The sequence below is a fragment of the Manis javanica genome, chromosome 16 (genome assembly GCF_040802235.1).
Source record: "Manis javanica isolate MJ-LG chromosome 16, MJ_LKY, whole genome shotgun sequence".
NCBI lineage: Eukaryota > Metazoa > Chordata > Mammalia > Pholidota > Manidae > Manis > Manis javanica.
The window spans coordinates 43,537,237-43,556,629 of NC_133171.1; the positions used below are offsets into that span (position 1 = coordinate 43,537,237).

The 19,393-nt window shown below is 42.0% G+C and overlaps 1 protein-coding gene across 5 annotated transcripts in view; it reads right to left on the minus strand.

Moving 5' to 3' along the window:
* The window catches only part of RUNX2 (RUNX family transcription factor 2), a 315,257-nt gene that overhangs the window by 49,895 nt on the left and 245,969 nt on the right, over positions 1-19,393 (minus strand). The window contains exon 7 of one of the 5 annotated variants that reach the window (XM_073224381.1): positions 9,798-9,898. The exons of the other annotated variants lie outside the window; for them this stretch is intronic. Coding sequence (XP_073080482.1) covers positions 9,813-9,898 — 86 coding nt within the window. The 3' untranslated portion in view covers positions 9,798-9,812. Of the gene's footprint in view, positions 1-9,797; positions 9,899-19,393 lie in introns of those variants that run through there. 5 annotated transcript variants of the gene reach the window in all.

Here is a 19,393-nt window from a genome sequence, read left to right on the forward strand (position 1 = left end):
AGTTTTCCAGTCCATGAACATGGAGTATCTTGCCATCTATTTGGGTCTTCTTTAGTTTCCTTCAGTAATGTTTTGTAGTTTTCAGTATATAATCTTGCATTTCCTTGGTTTATTGCTAAGTACTCACTTCTTTTTAATTCTATAGTAAATGGGACCATTTTCTTAATTTCATTTCAGATTGTTCATAGCTAGTATATAGAAATACAGTTGATTATTGTATATTGATAATGTATCCTGCAAACTTGCTGGACTAGTTTATTAACTCTACCAGGTTTTCTGTGGATTCCTTAGGATTTTCTATATATAAGAGCATGGAATCTGCAAAGAGATGGTTTTGTTTCTTCCTTTCCAACTTGGTTGCCTTTTATTTCTTTTTCTTGTCTAATTTTCCTGGCTAGAACTTCCATTACAATATTCAAAATAAGCAGTGAGAACAGGCATCTTTGTCTTGTTCATGAATTTAAGGGTAAAGCTTTCATTCTTTCACCATTAAATTGTTTTAGTTCTAAGTTTTCCACAGAAGTGCTTTATCACTGGTGGAAATATAAAATGGTGAAGCTGCTTTGGAAAACTGACAGCTCCTCAAAAAGTTAAGCATAGGATTAGAATATATCCCAGCAATTCTACTTTTAGGTATATATCCAAAATAACTTAAAAAACATGTCCACACAAAAACCTGTATATGAATGTTCACAGCAGTGTTATTCATAATAACTAAAAGTGGAAATATCCCAAATGTCCATCAACTGATGAATGGATAAACAAAATATGATATATCCATACAATACATTATTCAGCCATAAAAAGGGATGAAATATTGGTACATGCTACAACATGGATGAATCTTGAAAGTATTTTTTTCATTAAGTTAAAAAATATTTTCTAATTTCCCTTGTGATTTCTTGTTTGACCCATGGGTGATTTAGACATATATTGTTTAATTTCCAAATATTTGGAGGCTAACTATATTTACTTCTGTTACTAATTTCTAATGTAATTCCATGTGTTCAGAGAAATGCTTTGTATTATTTAAATGCTTTTAAATTTATTAGCACTTTGCTTTATGACCTAGTATAGGTTCTGTCCTGGAGAATGGTACATGTATGCTTGGAAAGAATGTATATTCTACAGATGTTGAATGGAATGTTCCATAGATGTTAGCTCAAATTTGTTCATAGTGTTGGTTGAGTCTTTTTTTATCCTTGCCAATTTTCTGTCTGGTTATCTATCAATTACTGAGGGTGAGTTATTAAAACCTCCAACTATTTTTGTTGAATTATATATTTCTCCCTTGAGTTCTGTCAGTTTTTGCTTTATATATTTGTGACTCTGTTCTTAGCTGTACATAAGCTTATGACATTTATATCTTCTTGTTAAATGGATCCAGTTGTCATTATGAAATCTCCCTTCATGTCTCTAATAACATTTTTTTTGTCTTACTGTCTATTTTGTCTCACATCACTATAACTCTCTTATGGTTACTCTTTCCATGACACATATTTTTCCATCCTTTCATTTTTAAGTTATTTGTGTCTTTGAGTCTAAAATGCATCTCTTGTAAGTAGCACATAGTTGGATCTTGTTTTGCATCCAATCTGACAATCTCTGCCTTTTTATTGGCATGTTTAACCCATTTACATTTAAGGCAATTACTGATATGCTTGGATTTACATCTGCCAAGTTCTCTGTTTTTTGTATGTCTCATGCTTTTTTTTAACTTTGCTGATTATTTCTACTGCTATCTTGCATCTTTTTTGAAGGACTTCAGTGAATTTTTCATTTCATTTGTTTTACTTTTCAACTCTAGAATTTGAATTTGGTTCTATATAATTTATCTTTTTATTGATATTCTTTATTTGATGTGTCCTCATCATACTTTCCTATAATTCTTTAAACATGTTTTCTTTTAGTTCTTTGAACATGTTTATAATATCTGCTTTGAAGTCTGTCTGTCATGTAATTTTATTTTGTTGTTAAAAACTGAACATTTCATTTAATATATTATAACAACTCTGGATTCTGATTTCCTCTCTCCAAGCTTTGTGTTGCTGCTTTGTTTATTTGCTTGCTTAGTGATTTCCTTGGGCTAATTCTGTGAAGTCTGTGTCTCTATAGCATGTAGCCACTGATGTATCTGCTCAAGTGTCTGGGTTTTGGTTGGTTTGTTTGTTTTTTCCTCTCTTTTTTTTTTAGGACTGGTTTCCTACATCTCATGTTTAACCAGCAGTGTGTGAATAGTCAGCTACACCTGAGTATGTGCACAGCCTTGCACCTGTCTGCAGCTTTCCAGATCTCTAAGGATGTTATCAATGTCCACCATAGCTATCTCACTCCATGGATCTCTCTGTACATTTTTGGAAAGTCTGGCTGTCTGTGTCTTGCTCCAACCAGGATTGGAACCAAAGCATGGTTGCAGTGTTGGCCTACTCCATTCATTTGCCACCAAGATGGTTTCTGTTTCTATAGGATTTTTCTGCACTCCACTCCAAAACAGTTCAGCCTCCTCCAGCAGCAGACATGCTGGTTTTCATGGCTTGTCCTGCCTCATAGAACTATGATGCCGACAGAACTGGGTCAGGGAATGGGGCATGGGAGCAGCACAGGCTTAAACACCAAGACTCCCTTTGTTCTTAATCAGGGTTCATCAGTTTTATTGAATAAATATTTCTCAATTTGCTGTATGTCTTTAGTTGATTTTTCTGAGTCTTAGAATGGTTGCTTTGGATCAGTTTTTTCCCAGTTTTATCATTGCATTTTGGAAGAGTACTTGACAAGCTTCTCATTCTGCCATTCCTGAGTCTTCATACTACATCTCTAATCTTCACAGTACTATGAGGTAATGCTATTATTATTTCCAGTTTATTGATGAGTAACTGGGTTTCAGAGGGATTAAATGACTTGCTGAAAGTCATGACTCATGTTTCTTAAAGGTAGTGCAGTGTTTTGAGGGCTTTACACCTGAATCTCAGTCTTTCCTGATTCACTAAAGGTACTTTTTATAGAGATGCCATCTTGAAGAACCTTGTACCTCTTGACGAATAAGATAAGGAGTCAGCACTATTATCTTAATAGTTCAGGTAACATTGTCTATTTTGGTCATGATCCACATATAAATTCTTTTTATTTTGTACAACCCATATTCCAGATACCATGCAATATGCTACTGTATTTCAAATTCAATCTTCACAGCAATGCTGGGTGGAAGAGAGGCCTAGTTATGCCCATTCTGAAGATGTGGGAGCTGAAGCTGAGAAACACCTCAGTTTTTAAGTGGTGGAGGTAGGATTTAAACACAGACTTCATACTTTAAGGCCTAGTATCAGACGTAGTTCAATATTCCCCTTCAATTAAGATGTCATCCAGCCAAAATAAAGTGGAGAACACAGAAAGAGTTCTGAGAAAATTGATAAGAATAACGAAAGATGTTGAAATATAAGTCAAGGGAGAAAACTTAAATTGGGGGCATAATTTGCCCTATGAAGGAGCTAAAATAGCAATATTTAACACATGAAATGGCAAACTCTAGGTTACTATTTTTACTCAAGGAAAAAGCAAAGCAAAACAGTTGAAAGGGCATTTCGATTTCATCAGGAAAATCTTGCTTCTTTCAAGGACTCATGAGATGTGAAAGTCTGTTGCCAAAAAGATTATGTGCGCTCTTTCTACAGTAATTGTTCTTCAAGTCTTCTTACTTACCTTAGAGGAAGGCAAGAGGTGACTTCTCAAGACTTTCAGCCCTGCCTGCATTTCCCAAATTAGAAAGACAGGCTCCCCTCCCAGTCCCACCAATACGTGAGTTCCACACCCTGCTCATCTCTGGGCTTCCACATCTCTCTATACAACTGATTAAAGCAACACTTCTTCATGATCTACCCCTCCAGGAAGGACCAAATCCTTATTTAGAAGGAACAGATCATTACCATGTGAGTTCTAATAGAGGCTGTGAAAGCCCCCACTTTCCTTAGCATATCACCCTGACCAACTGCCATGAAAATCCTCCACTTGATTTAATGCTTTGAGCTAAGGCGCAGACTCCAGGATGGGACCGATAACACCTACGAGTCGCTCTGGGCACATCTGTTGAAACGTGCACCTCAGATTGGCTAACCATCCCTTTGGAAGAAGGAGCGACTCTGAAAGCATATCAACTTAGATCAGGGGAAGTTCAGTTTGTGAACAGTAAAGCAGACAGACTGAGATTTCGCCTTGGTGGAGAAGTGAGCCACTGGGTGCTGGGAAGGGAAAAGCCAGCGAGAGAGGAGAGCTAGCTCCCGTTCAGAGAACGCCAGGGAAAGCGGGCAGCATGACACATTTCTCCTCCAGCCCAGCACTGGCTCAGATCATCCAAAAAGAATTCCTTGGGGACAACAGTCTGAAGTGAGGACCTCAATCTTGTGCTGCCAGGACACTACCCCCACCAGCCAGCTGGAACCATGTTTCTACCTTCACTTTTATATTAACTTCATTTTGCTAGAGATTTCATTAAAATCCACTTCCAGTGTTCCTATGTGCAACATGAAATCCTCCAGATGAATCAGCTCTGTAGGTGGTGACAACACTCTTGCCACACTCCATGGATCAAATTGCTCTTTATGCACTTGACTTGGCCAGAATGTAAAGTAAAGGCAAATGCTAAACAAGTGCTATGAAATCAATAGCTGCGGAGTATTGCCTTTTTTTTTCCGTGTAGACCCCAAAGGAGACTGACATGCAGATTAGACAAATCACTTTTCATAATCTTAAGGACTGCTGCATGATGTATCCAGAGTATTAATCAAAGGCTGAGACCCAGTAAAATGTGAATTAAATTTCTTAATGGAGAGAGACGTGAACTTTCTACCCTTAGATCTCTGGCTATGGATGTCTCTAAGGCAATGAAAAATTGAGCTACCCAGTTTATAATATTCTGAGAGATACATCACTGACATGACACAACTTATCGTGATAACATTTTTTGTTTAGAGAACTCAGTTTCCGATGTGGTCAAAAGCTCAGGGGCTGCTGGCAGAGATTGAAGGTAGTCTGTGAAGTCCAAGGTTCTATATGTTTGGGGTCATTTAAAGATTCCTTTCTACCACTGTCTGGGGGCCTGTCCTCAGTCTCAACCAGACTCCAGTCTTAATTTTTTATTTAGTCCATGGAATTGCAATGAAATGAAATTGTTTGCTTTTTATCCAGCCAAGGCAAGATGAGTCTGAAAGAAATTAGACTGAAAACAAACGAGATTTAATACTAAAATTGAACACAAACTTGCACCATGGCCTTTTTTGAAGGTCAAACCCACAACATCTAAAGTCCCTGCTATCATACTGGCTAAAGGGATAAACAGAACAAAAAAAAAGTTGTAAAGTCAGTCAAAGTGTTTGTGAAACAAAGAGCTTTTTTCTGGTCACCCACAGGGAGATTTGGGGTGATTTGGGAGCACAAAGACCATCCAGCACAACTGTCTCCCTCAGAGGCTGTGGACACAGCAGCCAGGGAGTTTCCTCCTGCTCTGGGTCTTTCTCAGGCACCTTGAGGAGGGATGGGACCATGAACGCATGGAATTGTTATAGGACACAGAGTTTGTGTGTGAACACCTTTCTCCCAAAGGCTTAAAAGCCTTTTCTAGGCACTATCTGACTTATTCCCCTCAACCTTCTGGTAGATGGAGGAGGGGAGAGAAGGCCAGCAGTATGGGCTGGAGCACAGTCAGAATCTACAAAGCCTGTTTAAGGAGGTTTCAGTGACTTGCTTAAGAGAAAGCAACGTGGTGGGAAAAGAGATCAGAGGTAGTTAGGGGCTGTAGGACTGTATGCTTCCCCCCAAGACACACACACACACACGCACACACACACACACACACACACACACACACTGTAGGACTGTATGCCTCCCCCCAAGACACACACACACATACACACACACACAGAGTCTGGGACTCTGTTGTCTTCACACAGACTCAGGAAGATGACCTAAGTTTAAAAACTGATCCATAATAAAAGCCAGTTCCTCCCAAACCTTCCCTTTACCCTCCTCACTGCCATATCCACCCAGCAAAAAGGCCGGCCCCACAAGGAGGCAGAACTCATGAGCAACCAGATTAGCAGAGAGAGGAGCAAAGTTTCCAACAATCCCTCCATCAAACTGAATATATATATACTACATATTCCAGGCTACATGTTGCCCATCTATATTCAAGCACCATACTAAAATGTATTCTGCATTTTGTCAAGCTGGTCAGAGTGCACTGAATCAGTAGCCGAAACTTCAGCATCTTCTGCCATGCCCATCTGCTTCTCCTGGCCTCTATGGCATTCTCAGTAATTGGGAAGAGACAGATTCCATGGCCCCGCTCAGCTTGGAGACCCAGAGAGATTACCAGCATATGTGCAGTAAATCTTGAAGATCTAAGCCCACTTAAATGCAGTGTGCTTTAGCACACCAGGTTACAAGATGCATAATTAGAGCTCACTCAGTTTACAGATTAATGGCAGGAGGGAAGGAACAGAGGCCAGATAGCAGTAAATTAGGCACCTAAACACAGCAATCTCTGGCACAACATTAGTATGAAATTAGCTCATCTCTTAGAGTGTGTCAGCCACTTCCCACAGCTTCTTAAAAGTGTATCTGTTTAAGGAGATGTTTTCTTTTTAAGGTACCTCAACATAAATACTTCTGTGGGGAGTTTGGCCTACTGGTATTCACCAGTCCACTGCCCCTATGAATTCAGTATCACCTACTTAATATACAGAACATATATATAATCATGGCCTATTATTGCATGAATAGTCAAATGTATATGTAACAGCAGTGCCTTCTTAGTAGGACTTAGAAGTTAACTAGGTAAACGAACAAACAAAAAACTAACAAGCTCAGCTTTGTACATATGCTCTGATTACCTTATTCTCTGAAAGTAAAATTTATTATGAAGGAAATTAAATTCCAGAGTTCTTTCGAAGTGCCTATTTCTCCAAACTTTCTCTAAGCCAGGAGTCCTCAAGTGGTGTTGCACACGTGTACCCCCAAAAGAATATTTTCAACTATATTTTTAAGATGACATTCAAATATCATCACATGTTCAGTTAGCTACAGAGGTTGCACCATCTGGCAGTGTTTGTATGCTACTCATACATCAGCTATAGTTCATCAAAATCTTGTTGCAACACATCTAGGTTATTCCATTTATGGATCATGTCTGCCCCATGACCTAAATGACAAAGCAGTTCTTACTGGCAATCCAACTAGCCAACTCAGACTCACTTTCTCACAGAGGAATTCTAACTTCATTTTTCAATTCAAATAAGTGTGTTCATGTGTGTCCCCATGACAACTGATTCCTTTCTGAATTGTCATCCTAATATATAGAAGGATAAGTGGGCAGATAGACAGTTATGGCAGCACAGCCACGAAGACTTGCCCTGAGGTTGTCATGGGCTACCACAGAGCCCTGTCCCCTCTCAGGGTATCTCTGCAGAACTCTCTTTGCTTTGTTCCCCTGGGACTCTCCCTTGGGTAAAACCTCTTCTCAATTACCCCAGTATTCAGAGACCTGGGGCAATACTCTGTAGTGATGGGTGAGAGGATGCTTTTTATCTAAGAAGTGTGAGAAGGACAACCATAAAGGCATGATAGGAAAGGAAAATGACAGGTGTGTTCTTGGGCTGGTGAGTTTTAGAAAGAGTGCACTGGACATTTAGGATTTGAAAATCAATGGGGTTAAAGCCACTGGCATCTGTATAATCCCTGGAAAATCTTCAGGTACCCCCAGAAGGATGCATACCACAGTGTGAACATGGCTGGTCTCGATCAAGCACGTAAGATGAGGGTCATTCTGAGACAAGCAGCAAGAAGCACCTGCTATACCACCGTCTTCTCTGTTACTCCAGTCGTCACAAGCAACAGGTGTCACCTCTTCTCTCATCCATTAATTCACTCAACAAGCATTTTCTTTGTATAAGGCACAGTGCTTTTGTATGCTCCCTTGGCATGGTGTCCCAGGAATCATCTTGGGTGATCATTGTCCATAAAACATGGAGAGGCTTATCAGCCCTCATTTACCATAACTTCATATCATAACAAAACCATGGTGTGGGTAGAGAACAACCGGTTACTTGGTTGCAAAAATTCGCCTACAGTATTTCCAGTCACTTGAGCCATCTAGATTCCAAATCCCAAATAAACTAAAATAAGAGAGGTGGGAGGGGTGTCTGAGGGACAAAGTCATATCCTAAATTCATTGTTAAATTGCTGAGAAGTGTGAGTGATGAAAATGGCCAGAAAATATGATCCTTTGGTGAATTGGGATATCACTAATGTTTAATTGGGTCTCCTGTGAGACATTCAAATCTATGAGCAGCTATCAAGGGTGAGAATTCTACTCTAGTGGTCCCTGAATGATTTCACCTTCACTTTCATTTTACTGGTGGAGGAAAGCCAGGACATTTGCTAAAATATTTGAACTGTGGGTGTGTGTTTTAAGGCTTGTACGTGTGTGGTAGTTGCCACTGAGGAAATTCAGTGTTCGGTGATTTCTTTCAGCACGTTGCATACCAAAACCCAGGGCAGCCGCTCTGGATGGCGGTCCGGTTACCTTGTACATGCTCTGGATTTCCCAGTTTCCCAAAACTGAGTTTTTTTCAAGAAGTATGGCTTAGAAATGACCATATTCAAAGTTTATCCAAGTATTTACAAACTTTAAGGCTGAAATCTAGGTGCTTCCACATAAATAATAATAGTTTCCAAAGCACTCCATAGCCTCTTCACCCCAAACCCATTCAAAATAAACAAAAAAGTTAACATTTTTTTCTTTTTTTTTCTTTTTAAATTCCATCTCACCATCACAGGTGTGGGGACCAGAGACATGTAGGAAAAGCAGCAGACTGGGAAGCAGAGGGCTGAGCGTTTCAGCAGAGGGCTGGGGAGGGGCTACAAAGGCTCTGGGAGATGCTGTGAATCTGTGCCCCACACTCCCTTGCTCGTCACCTAATCACTCTCTGGCTTGGTTTCCTCATTTGCAGAATGAAGAGCCTCTGGGTAGGCTGTCCAGGACTGGAGGAGATACGGCACGGGGGTGCTTAGCCTCATGCCCAGCACATACCACAAGCTCAGTCATAGTTACGATTAACCGTTGGTGGCACTGGGCAAGTCACTCAGGTTCTCTGGGCCCCAGCGTATTGTTGTAAGTATAAGTTAAAAAAAGGCAAATGAATCAAAGACCAATTCCTTCCCTCCATTAAACTGCAAATGTCTTGAGGTCTAGGAGGAGAACCTTGGTTTGTTCCACCTCCAGCTCCCCCGGGCCCCTCCACTGTCCAGCTGTACCTTAGACATGGCAAGCATCAAGAGCTGGATTGTTCGTGGGCATCATCATTACTGAGCTGAATGATCTCTAGGTTTAACTTTATGATAAGGGAGTAAATTTGTGAAGCTGCTTTTGTGTAGGTGGTAAAGGGAGCCTGGGAGCCTGAGTGAGAGCAGGTGTGTTTATCAGGGACCTGGAGAGGGGTATGAGTAGGACTGTATATGGGTATAAACATTTCTGTAATGAACTGACATGAGGACTTCACAGTAACATAAGCCCTCACAAGACAGAGAGAGATGCTATTGATCAAAAAAAAAAAGTTATAATAATAAAGAGGCACATGAGCTCTCAAATGAATCAGATTTTGACATCGATCTTCCAAAGATAAATTTATATAGGGGGAAAATGAGTTGCATTTTTTCCATCTTTGTCATTTCTTGCCTTTGTTTATTGAAAATATTACCTACAAGAGGGCTTTTTCACTTCAGAAAATGATGACAATCAACCTCTCCTTCTCCAGGGGCTCCCTTCACCCATCCCCCCCTGTGAATAATACCAAGGACAGTTGAAGCGCTTCGAGACAAGCGTGGGTATCCAACACTCTACTGCAGAAACCTGAAATTAAAAACAAACCTAAGCAGTGAATGTAAATTTCTTTTATTTCTATTTTTAAGTAAAGAAAAGGGAAAAACCACGGCGTGCTTTACCTGGCATGTATGTTTGCAATGACTCACTCCTAGAAAATTCTGGGGTGGGAAACCCACCTGACTTTTACCTCTAGGAAATTCCCTTTTCCTGGGAATGAGAATCCTGGCCCCCATACTCTGGGATCTGGGGACTGTGGCGTGGGGAAGTGGGTCTGTCTTCCTGCCTTGAAGCTACAAGCCCTGGGGCAAGCCACGGCTTTCTCTCTAACCAGATCATATTTTTCGATCTGAACGATTTTATGGTGGGGGCTTAAGCAACTTCCTACATTCCCGTTGTTGCTCTTAATTTCTTTTGCTTGGAGTGAAACCCCTACTGGGAAGCTGTAAAAAAAGAAAATAAAGAAGGAAGAAAATGTTTCTCTTCTCTTTCCTCCTTAAACCCCCTCATAAACATCCCACCCCGTGTCACAAAATGTATGGCAAGCATTGAGCCTTGGCCGTTTTTTGACATGGTGCGCAGTCCCTTTCTCCTTCTCTAGTCCTTTGAGGTTCGTCTTGCAGCCCAGGGCTCTGTTCCCCTGCCAACTTGGTGGGAGTGTTTAGTGACTGGAAGGCTGTGGCCTGCTCTCCCCAGAACTTCACACTTCATTTTTCCATATCTCTGGGAGCAGCAGCAAATATTTCACCAGCCTGGTTTGCCGGCTGCTGCCATAAATCAGACTTAGGCCTCAAAAAAATACCCAGCCCTGTCAAAGCATTAAGCTTTTATTTTCTGACTCGATTCAGTGGTAAATGAGAGCTTGTATTTTCCTCTAAAACTGTAAAGGGATTTTTAAGGATTGTCGCTGGAGGGCTGCCAGCTACAAAAGATACAATACGGAGTGTAACTGGTTAGGAGAGATTTGAAAAAGCCTTAAGTATGAAAAATGTCTTTTCTTAAAGGTTTTTCAATGAAATGAGAAACGGAGCTTAAATTTCAGAAAGAGTTTTTTTTTCCCCCCCAAAAGACCTGAACTATTCATGAGAAACGCAAAAACATTAGGAAATGGAAGAGTGGCGCTCTTGGAGAAATATGAGTTATATTTGTTATGCGTGCTCTCTCCCTCTTGCCCCCCTTTCCTCCTCTCTCTTTCTCTGTGTACACAGATACTTGGACCGGTTCATTAGTCAATTCCTGCCATCATTACTGACGATATGACAGCAAGAACAAACAGACTGGACAGTTTTATGTGCTGTATATTAATTGCTTCATAATTTAGGCCTGCAAACCAGGACAGTGAGGCAAGTCCACTTGGAAAACCCCTGCTCAAAATTCTAAGAGAGTTTGCAAGGTGCAAATCATGCCCATGAGACCACTTCTTAATGTCTCCCCTGCTTGAGTAATCAAATTTCAGACTCCAAATGCTGAAAGCCTGTTTGCAGTTGCAAGAGCGATGGAGTTAAAGCAGGCAGATATTGCACCAAAACATCATGTCCAGGAAATCTGGAAAAAGGTGCAAGGAACCGGGCTGAGATCAGGCACTTGGTGTAGAAAAGCAACCTGCCTAGATTTTGTGATGTGTCATGTTTCATTAAGGTACACGTTTAATTCCAATTAAATGTAATGAAATGAGAATAAATATAATCTTTCCTCTGCCTAGTCCCAATCATTGCATATACTCACAGCCTGGAGCGGCAAGGACGTGGGAAGGCAGGGAAGAAATACCTGAGGAAATAGGGAACTTCTTTTCATGGGGATAACACAGTGGCATTTCAGTCAGGATGAGACCATTAGGAAAGTGACAAGGCCATGCAGACAATGTGATCTGATTTAATAATCAGGAGGATTTGGAGAATAAGGTGGGTGGAACTGATGGGCACACAACAGCAATGTTGTGACAGGCATGTGCCAAGAGTGTCATTATAAGAAGAGTGAGTAAGACATACCCTGGGCTGACTTTGCAAGGATTGCACAGACTACCCACCCTGCTTGTGTAGCGATCTGTGAACACCTCTCCCACCCAACCCAAGTCAGTTAGTTGCATTAAATCATGGGGTGCCCAAGCAGGAGCATTGTTTCCCTGAATGTTGCTTTCTCTTCTTGGGGGGATGCAAAGAACCGGAAAGCACACTTTCTGGCCTCAAGCAGTTGGAGCAATGGTTCAAGTCTCAGGGCAATCCCCAAATGCATTCACTTCCAAAGCTCATTCCAGGTGATCTTGCTCCCCCACCTCAAATCCTGCAGGGGCACATGGGGCCAAGCTGCCAGTGGCTGAACCTCCTGCAGCCACATTCCTCAACTCACACTCCCACTAACCTGTTGGTTCTTTGGATTTGCTGAGCTTTTCCTTCTGAAAACTAAAAATCATATGAAATTCAGACTTTAATGTCTACAAACAAAGTTTTTTTGGGACATAGTCATGTTCATTGGTTTACATCTTGTCTGTGGTTACTTTCACAGTGTGACAACACAGCTGAGTAGTTGTGACAGAGATTGCGTGACCCACAAATATTTACCATCTGGGTTTCTGCACAGTTAGCTGACCTCTGCATTACTTTCCCCATGCTGAGCCTGGCCAGCCATCTTCCATCAGATCCACACCCACAGCTTCATCGTTTTGGTCCTGTCCACCCTGTACTTCTCCATGCATAGTGAATATTTTGTATATTGAATTCATTTCTAAATGCTTTTTCATTCAAACTACAAAGTGGAAAAATATTAGGCTTAAAAATTTTTTTTATGTAAAAATTTTTTGTAAAAAAAAGTCATCAAGTCATGATTAAAAAACACCCCAACTGAAAACTAGAATAATACAGCCCAAAATGTTCACATTGGTTACCCAGAGATAGTGGTATTATGGAGAGCTATACTTTTGATTATCTGTACTTTCTAAGTTTTCAAAATACACATTTTCTAAAGTTTCCTCCATGATGCACATGTTCTAAATTTTCTATAAGTATAAATTTTATGTTTAATGGGACATTTACAAAAATATGTACTGAGCACCTTTTACACACAAGGCACTGAGTAAGTACCTTGGAAGATAAAAGATGTGCAAGAAGTAATCCCTGCCCTCGAGGAAATCTAAAATCTGGTAGTTTAAAAAAAGGGGGGGGAACATTCTTATTGATGGTGACAGTATGCAGATTTTGCCTATTTGGGATGAGTATTCAAGAGAGCAACTATTATTTGCTGAGGAAACGTGTCTAAGTGTTATTGGAGGATATACATGTGTCCATGTCTATGACCCTGTATTTCATTCCCTACCTCTAGGGGCATCTGCTTGTTTACTATAAGTCCTTGTATATGTCTATATGCTTTTTTTAAATGGAGTGTATGTGCTTTAGTTCACATAAAAGCCATCATGTATAATATTCATTCCTTAAGTTTTATATTCTTCAAAAAAGTTATTAAAAATTTCCCACAAACGCTTGGGGTAATATCCTGTAAGGTTAATTCCTAAACATGTGGTAGGTTTGGCTGTTACTGTAGATGGGATTTCATTTTCTATCACCTTTTGTAGCTGATTATTGCTGGTGGGCAATGAATCTCAATACGACCACCTTCTGGGGAAGGAGAAAGGTACAGTAAGACAATAGAGGAGCCGCCTAGGGACCACTGTGCCACGAACTATGGAATTTGAGTCGGCACTGGAGGTCTAGCAGCCTGGGGTAGGGTGGGGTGGGGCCAGGCAGGGGAGCATCTCTCTGTGTCACCCATCAGTATGACATGCTCTTCATAACCGAGATCCCTGCAGGCACTGCCTGTCCCCACACCAGTGCGACAGATTGTCTAATCTCACCACATAAGCATGCCCACCAAGTAATCCTTTTGTTCCTTAAAACTCCCCACAGAGTCTCTCTGAGGCCTTAAGCCCATAATCTCTACTGTAAATCTGTTGGCAAGTGGCACCGGCAATCTCCCCTTTCTCTTGAAGCTGCATTTGTACCACTGAAGCTATCCTGGTAGGTTTAAGATGATCTCCAACCTCCGGCAAGTTGCCGTGGGGGAGCTCGTTACTGTACACCACAGCTACTGGTTCAGTGACATCTGGAGAAATCTGGAATGATCTGAGAAGCAGAGGTTTCAGCTCTGGGCTGGTCCCTCTTAGCACCCCCACCCCCTGGGCTGAATCATGTCACCGGTGTCTACTTCCGGTTCTCCCCCACAGGCTGGCTGAGAGGCCGTTTTGGCAGGAGTAAAGTGAGCTGGACAATAGGTACCCTTTGTTCACGTCCATGAAATGTTGGGAATCAGCTTCTGCAAGACTTGTCAAAAGACTCCAGATAATCACACCATCCTCGGCACATGGTTACCCAGGAATAAGCAATGCTAACTCTTCCTGTGGCTGGGCCCATCACTTCCCCAGTGACTTGTGTTCTAAGTGCAGATAGTCATCCCAGCTCCTTCAGGAACTAGACTGGTGGCTCTCAATCACCTGGGAGCTTTTAACAGAGGCCCCACCCCAGAGGAACGAAATCAGAATTTCCCATCTGCTATGCCAAGAGTATCACGTTCCATCTCTGAGACCAAGTAGGACACTTCCGTCTGCGGGAGAGAGGTGGAGGTGTGGGGTGGGGAGATTGCCTTCTGGCCCCACCTCTCTAACCACATCTAAGCTAAAAACCACAAAACCAAGTAACCAGGCAAGGGAGGGCTGATGCAGGGATTGGCAGCAAGGAGGAATAGAGGGGTGGGAGGGTGGATCAGGAAGAGAGACTGTTTTTCACGGATAGAGTCTTCCTCAAGGTCAGAACTCATGTCTCTGAACGCCAGGGAGAAGGACTGTGCCCGCCAGCGTCCGGGCTGCAGAGGGCTGCCCCAGGCGCCTCCAGCCCCTCCGCCCATGTGCCCACGGCTCACACTCACTTCATCATTGCCCTGCCCCCCTGTGCTCCCCAGGTGCTCCTCCAGGCTTCAGCTGCCCTGGAGGGTCCTAACTCCCAAATAGGCCACCACTCAGCAGGCTGTCTGGGAGGCAGGCTGGGCCCATGGTTTAGGAAGATACACACACAGCAACTGGAGTGCCAAATATGCATTTGGGGTGAACAATTTGCTTACCAAGGGTGCCTCTAAGGAAGGGGGAAATCAGCATGCCAAGGCCTCCTCTGACACTTCCAGTGAAGTGAAAAGAAACAGAAATAATGTTCCTCCCATCTCCATTTTCCTCTTAAAATGGCCTCTCTTTCCCAGCCCGGGTCCTCTGTGCTTCCTCTCCATACAAATAAATACCTTGCATTGAATGCTAGTGTGCAATAAGTGCATTGCAATAAATACTTTTCATTCACTCACTTCTGTAATAGTATGTTCATAAATGAAGAAGTTAGGGCCCAGGGAAACTAAGCAGTTTGCTTCAGATCACATGGCCAGTAGTTGGCAGAGGACTGTTTGGACTCAGGCCTGTCTGAGACCAAAGCCAGAGCCTGTAACCACCACACCATGCTGTAGGCCAGAGACCCAGGTTGTCAGTAAAGTCAGCATTGGTGCTCAAAGGGCCATGATCCACCACATTCACCAGAACTCAGAGCCAGTTGGAGCAGCATCAGCTAGAGCTGGAAGCACCCACAGGGTTTGGAGTTAAATAGTTACTTAACTATCCAAGCTTTAATTTCCTAATCTGTAAAATAGGACAGTTATATCTACTTCATAGGGTTTTAAGGAAATAAAATAATAGAGGGGAAACATTTTCTACAGAGTCAGACATAGTGTAACAGCTCCATAACGTAGCCATCTTATTAAGAGTAGTGTTATTAGAAATATAATCAATAAACATTTGCTCATTCATTCAATGGATATTTACGGAGAGCCCTGTAGCTGTCACTGAGGGACATGGGTGAACCGAAGTAGAACATGCTATCAGGTGATCTGTTAGTTCTCCTCCCTGTTGGAAAGGCTGCTATGGAAAGAAAGTCACAGTTGGAAAGCTTCCTGGAAGCTGTGGAATCATCCGAGAATAATGGCAGATGTTGTTAAGTTGTGACAGCTTCAAGTCTCAGTTGGGTGTGCTGGCAAATCTAACACTGGCATCTTTGAATATTGGAACCACGGTCCAGGAAGGCCTGTCCCATGGACAGGAGAACTGGGGAGAGAAAGAATTAAGCTTTACTGAGCTACATGTCAGGCACAGTGCTTCTGGCTTTCATGCAGGGCAATGTCTCCCAGTGTGTAGGAAGCTTATAACTGATGATGCAGGAAATGTTTTTAGGCAGCACCTGAGATGCTCTCAGACGTCATGAAGTCATAGTATTTGATAACATTGTCTCACTATGCACGAGAATAGCCCTGTGGTGATGAACTCCAGCTCCTGAGACAAAGCACTTTGGTTCCCATTGCATCTCTACCACTAACTAGCTGTGTGCCTTGAGCAAGTGATTTATCCTCTCGGCTTTGGTGCCTTCAGCTAGGAAAGGGATGGAAGTAATAGGGGTTCTTGTCTCAGGTGACAGTGGAGGTGCTGGAGGGAATGCATGTAAGAAGAGGGACTCAGGAGGAAGTCTCAGTTGGGTGTGCTGGTAAATCTAATACCGACTAACCTGCCCTTTAACACAAAGAGAGCAAACCACAAGCCCAGAGAATTTCACAGGCAATAGTACCTAGCTGGGACTTAACAACATGGCTTTGTTTTAGTAGTGTGTACTCTGTGTGTGTGTGTGTGTGTGTGTGTGTGTGTGTGTGTGTGTGTGTGTGAGAGAGACAGAGAGAGAGAGAGACAGACAGACAGACAGACAGACAGACAGACAGAGAGGGAGAGAGACAGGGTGAGGGAGAGCAAGAGAGACTAACATCTAATTTTGGTGATATACGTCTTTAATTTCTTACAGTAACAGAAAGCTTCCTTTTTCAATAAGAAAGAAATCACCTCAACTGTAAATATGAAGAAATACTAGGCGGGGCAGCAGGTGGACACAGCAAACAGATTGACTGTGGCATCCACATGACTGAGGTTAGGGAAACAGTGACAAGGCAGCCCCCACATCATGGCTTCCAGCCTCCGCTTAGAGATGAGGCTCCAAATGCTGAAGGGCAGAAGAGCCCAGTTTCGAACCTGGCTCTACTCCCTCTAACACCTCTGCCCTTTCCCAGAACAGAAATATGTCTTTGCTTTCCGGCCACCCGTCAGGCGGGAGACCTCTGCACCTCCGCCGACCCCTTCCTCTAGCAGGCCGTGCCCCACCGCCATAGCTGCGGGCCCTGGAGGGCATCACAGGCTCGGGCACAGGCCGAGTCCCCTTGGCAGGATCCAGCTGTTTTTCAAGTCTTCTTAAAACAGAGTTACAGACTGTCTCTAGGTGTGGCCTGTTTTTGCACATGGCTAACCTCACTCACGGAGTATCAGTTCCAACTACTTCCTTCCTTAGATGGCCATCGTGGCACCTTGCTGCAGCTCCTCATGTTCCAACCACACATCTGAGGCAGATGAGCATCTCATGAAGCAGGAGAGGCCAAAGCCACATGGAGGATTCAGTTTCCTCTGTGGCTCTAATTTTTTTTTTCTTGCATTAAGTGAAAGGGGGACTCCAGGCAGATATGCTGGATAAATAGTCATCTTTAGCATAGCTGTGGTAGTGGGTCTTAGAAGTTGAGGGCAGAGGTCTAGGGAGCCTCGACAAAATGGGTTGGGCATAGAATTTGAGGTGTAGAAGTTCCCTAAAACTACATAGCCCCACTCATCTGTTCCCCACATGAGGGGAATGAGACTGAGCGGTTATTTGACCGGCCCAAGGTCATATGCATCCCAGTCAGAACACTACCATGTTTCCCGTTGGGCTTCTGAACCCCATTTGAACCTGGGCCTCATTAAAAATTCTTGCCATGTCTTCTTTCTTCAGTGGGTAATTTAAAATAGAAATAATAATAAATATAACACCTCGTTGTATATGTGTAGCGCCTTTCTTCCAATAAATGGTGCCCTTTCAGCTTGCCCACCCATGCTGCCCCGAGCGGAAGTGTTTCCACTGTGGACTCTGCCACTGGTTATTGACTGGAGTCTAGCCTCCAGCCCACACACATACCCCTATCAAAGCTATAGCTCAGGGGACAGGACTCAGTTCCTACAGGGAGATCTGCTACTAGCTCCTTCAGGTAGTGTTAACCAAAAAAAAGCCTTTGCACATAATCTACATGAGAAATATGTTCAGAAAGCTGAATTTTTAACTGCTTTCAAAGTTAACTATTTTTCCTTTAACCATCTAGTTCTTTAGTTCTCCATGGAATAGCAGACCTTTGGTGTTTTTAGTAGTAATTGTTGTTCCAGTTGTAGCAATACTAGTAACAGTGTAATAATAGCAGTTGTAATAGTAATTAACACCATTTATTAAATTTCTACTAGAAGACATTTATATCCAGTATCTTATTTAATCTTCACAAAGATCTTAATAGCTTAGGTATTATTCCACCTTACTAATGAAACAAACTAAAGCATAGAGAAGTAATTTTCCCAATACTAAATAAAGTTTTTTCTTTTTGACAGTTGGGCAGATTCCATTTCCAGAGAATTCTTAAGCACATTGGGTAAAATATGAAAACATTTTCATTAATGTATGACAGACCTGGCTAGAAAATGAAGTAATCTTGGACCCCAGAAATAACCAAATCTCAAGAAGTCATCAAGTGCTAGAGTCAGCATTTTCCATACAGGAGGGACAAAACCTGAAGTCCAAGATGAGTAAAAAGTCAGAGCAAGGACCCATAAATAAAGCTAAGTTTGGCCTTAGCTCTGAGTGGAGCAGAAATAAAAAAAGAAAAAATTTCCCTTCCATATTTTTAATTTCAGATCTGGACTTTTATGAGGTTTGGGCCTGAATATACACAATTATGGCTGAAAGAAAATTTAGTTCAAATTGGTTCCAAGTTGATGAAATCCTCTAACACCTCGCAGGAACAAATGCCAATCTTTTCTGAAAGAAAATACTTTTAGAGGGTGCCTCAATGAATTTTTATACATTAAATTATAAGGGAAATGAACGTTTTTTTAAAAAAAAATCACTGAATACACAAGGAAATAAGCCACACTGAGTGAGAATCAGCTAAAACCAGAAACTCTAGAATCAGATCCTCAGAGACCTCAGACACTGGGGCTAATCAAACATAGAATATAAAATTAGTATAATTAATATGTTCAAAGGAGGAGTAGAACAGGAGCAGAGAAGATTGAAAGTACAGGAAAGGAAAAAAAAAAAGGAACCATCTTAACTGGTCAGGTTCAAAAAAGGACCAATAGAAATTCTAAAAGTGAAAAATCAGATCAGTGAAATTAGAATTTCAATCACTGGCTAAAAGAGAAAACAGAGGAGCTGGAATACTGGAGGGATTACACAGGCTGTAGTAATAGAGGGTGGGGAGCAACAGGAAGTATGAAACATTTATGGAACCTGGAGAATAAGGTGAGAATATCCCATAGGAAACAATAAACAGATGGGAAGATGCAGTATTAAAAGTGATGGTGTCTGAGACTTCTCCAGAATTAATGAAAGACACCAGTGC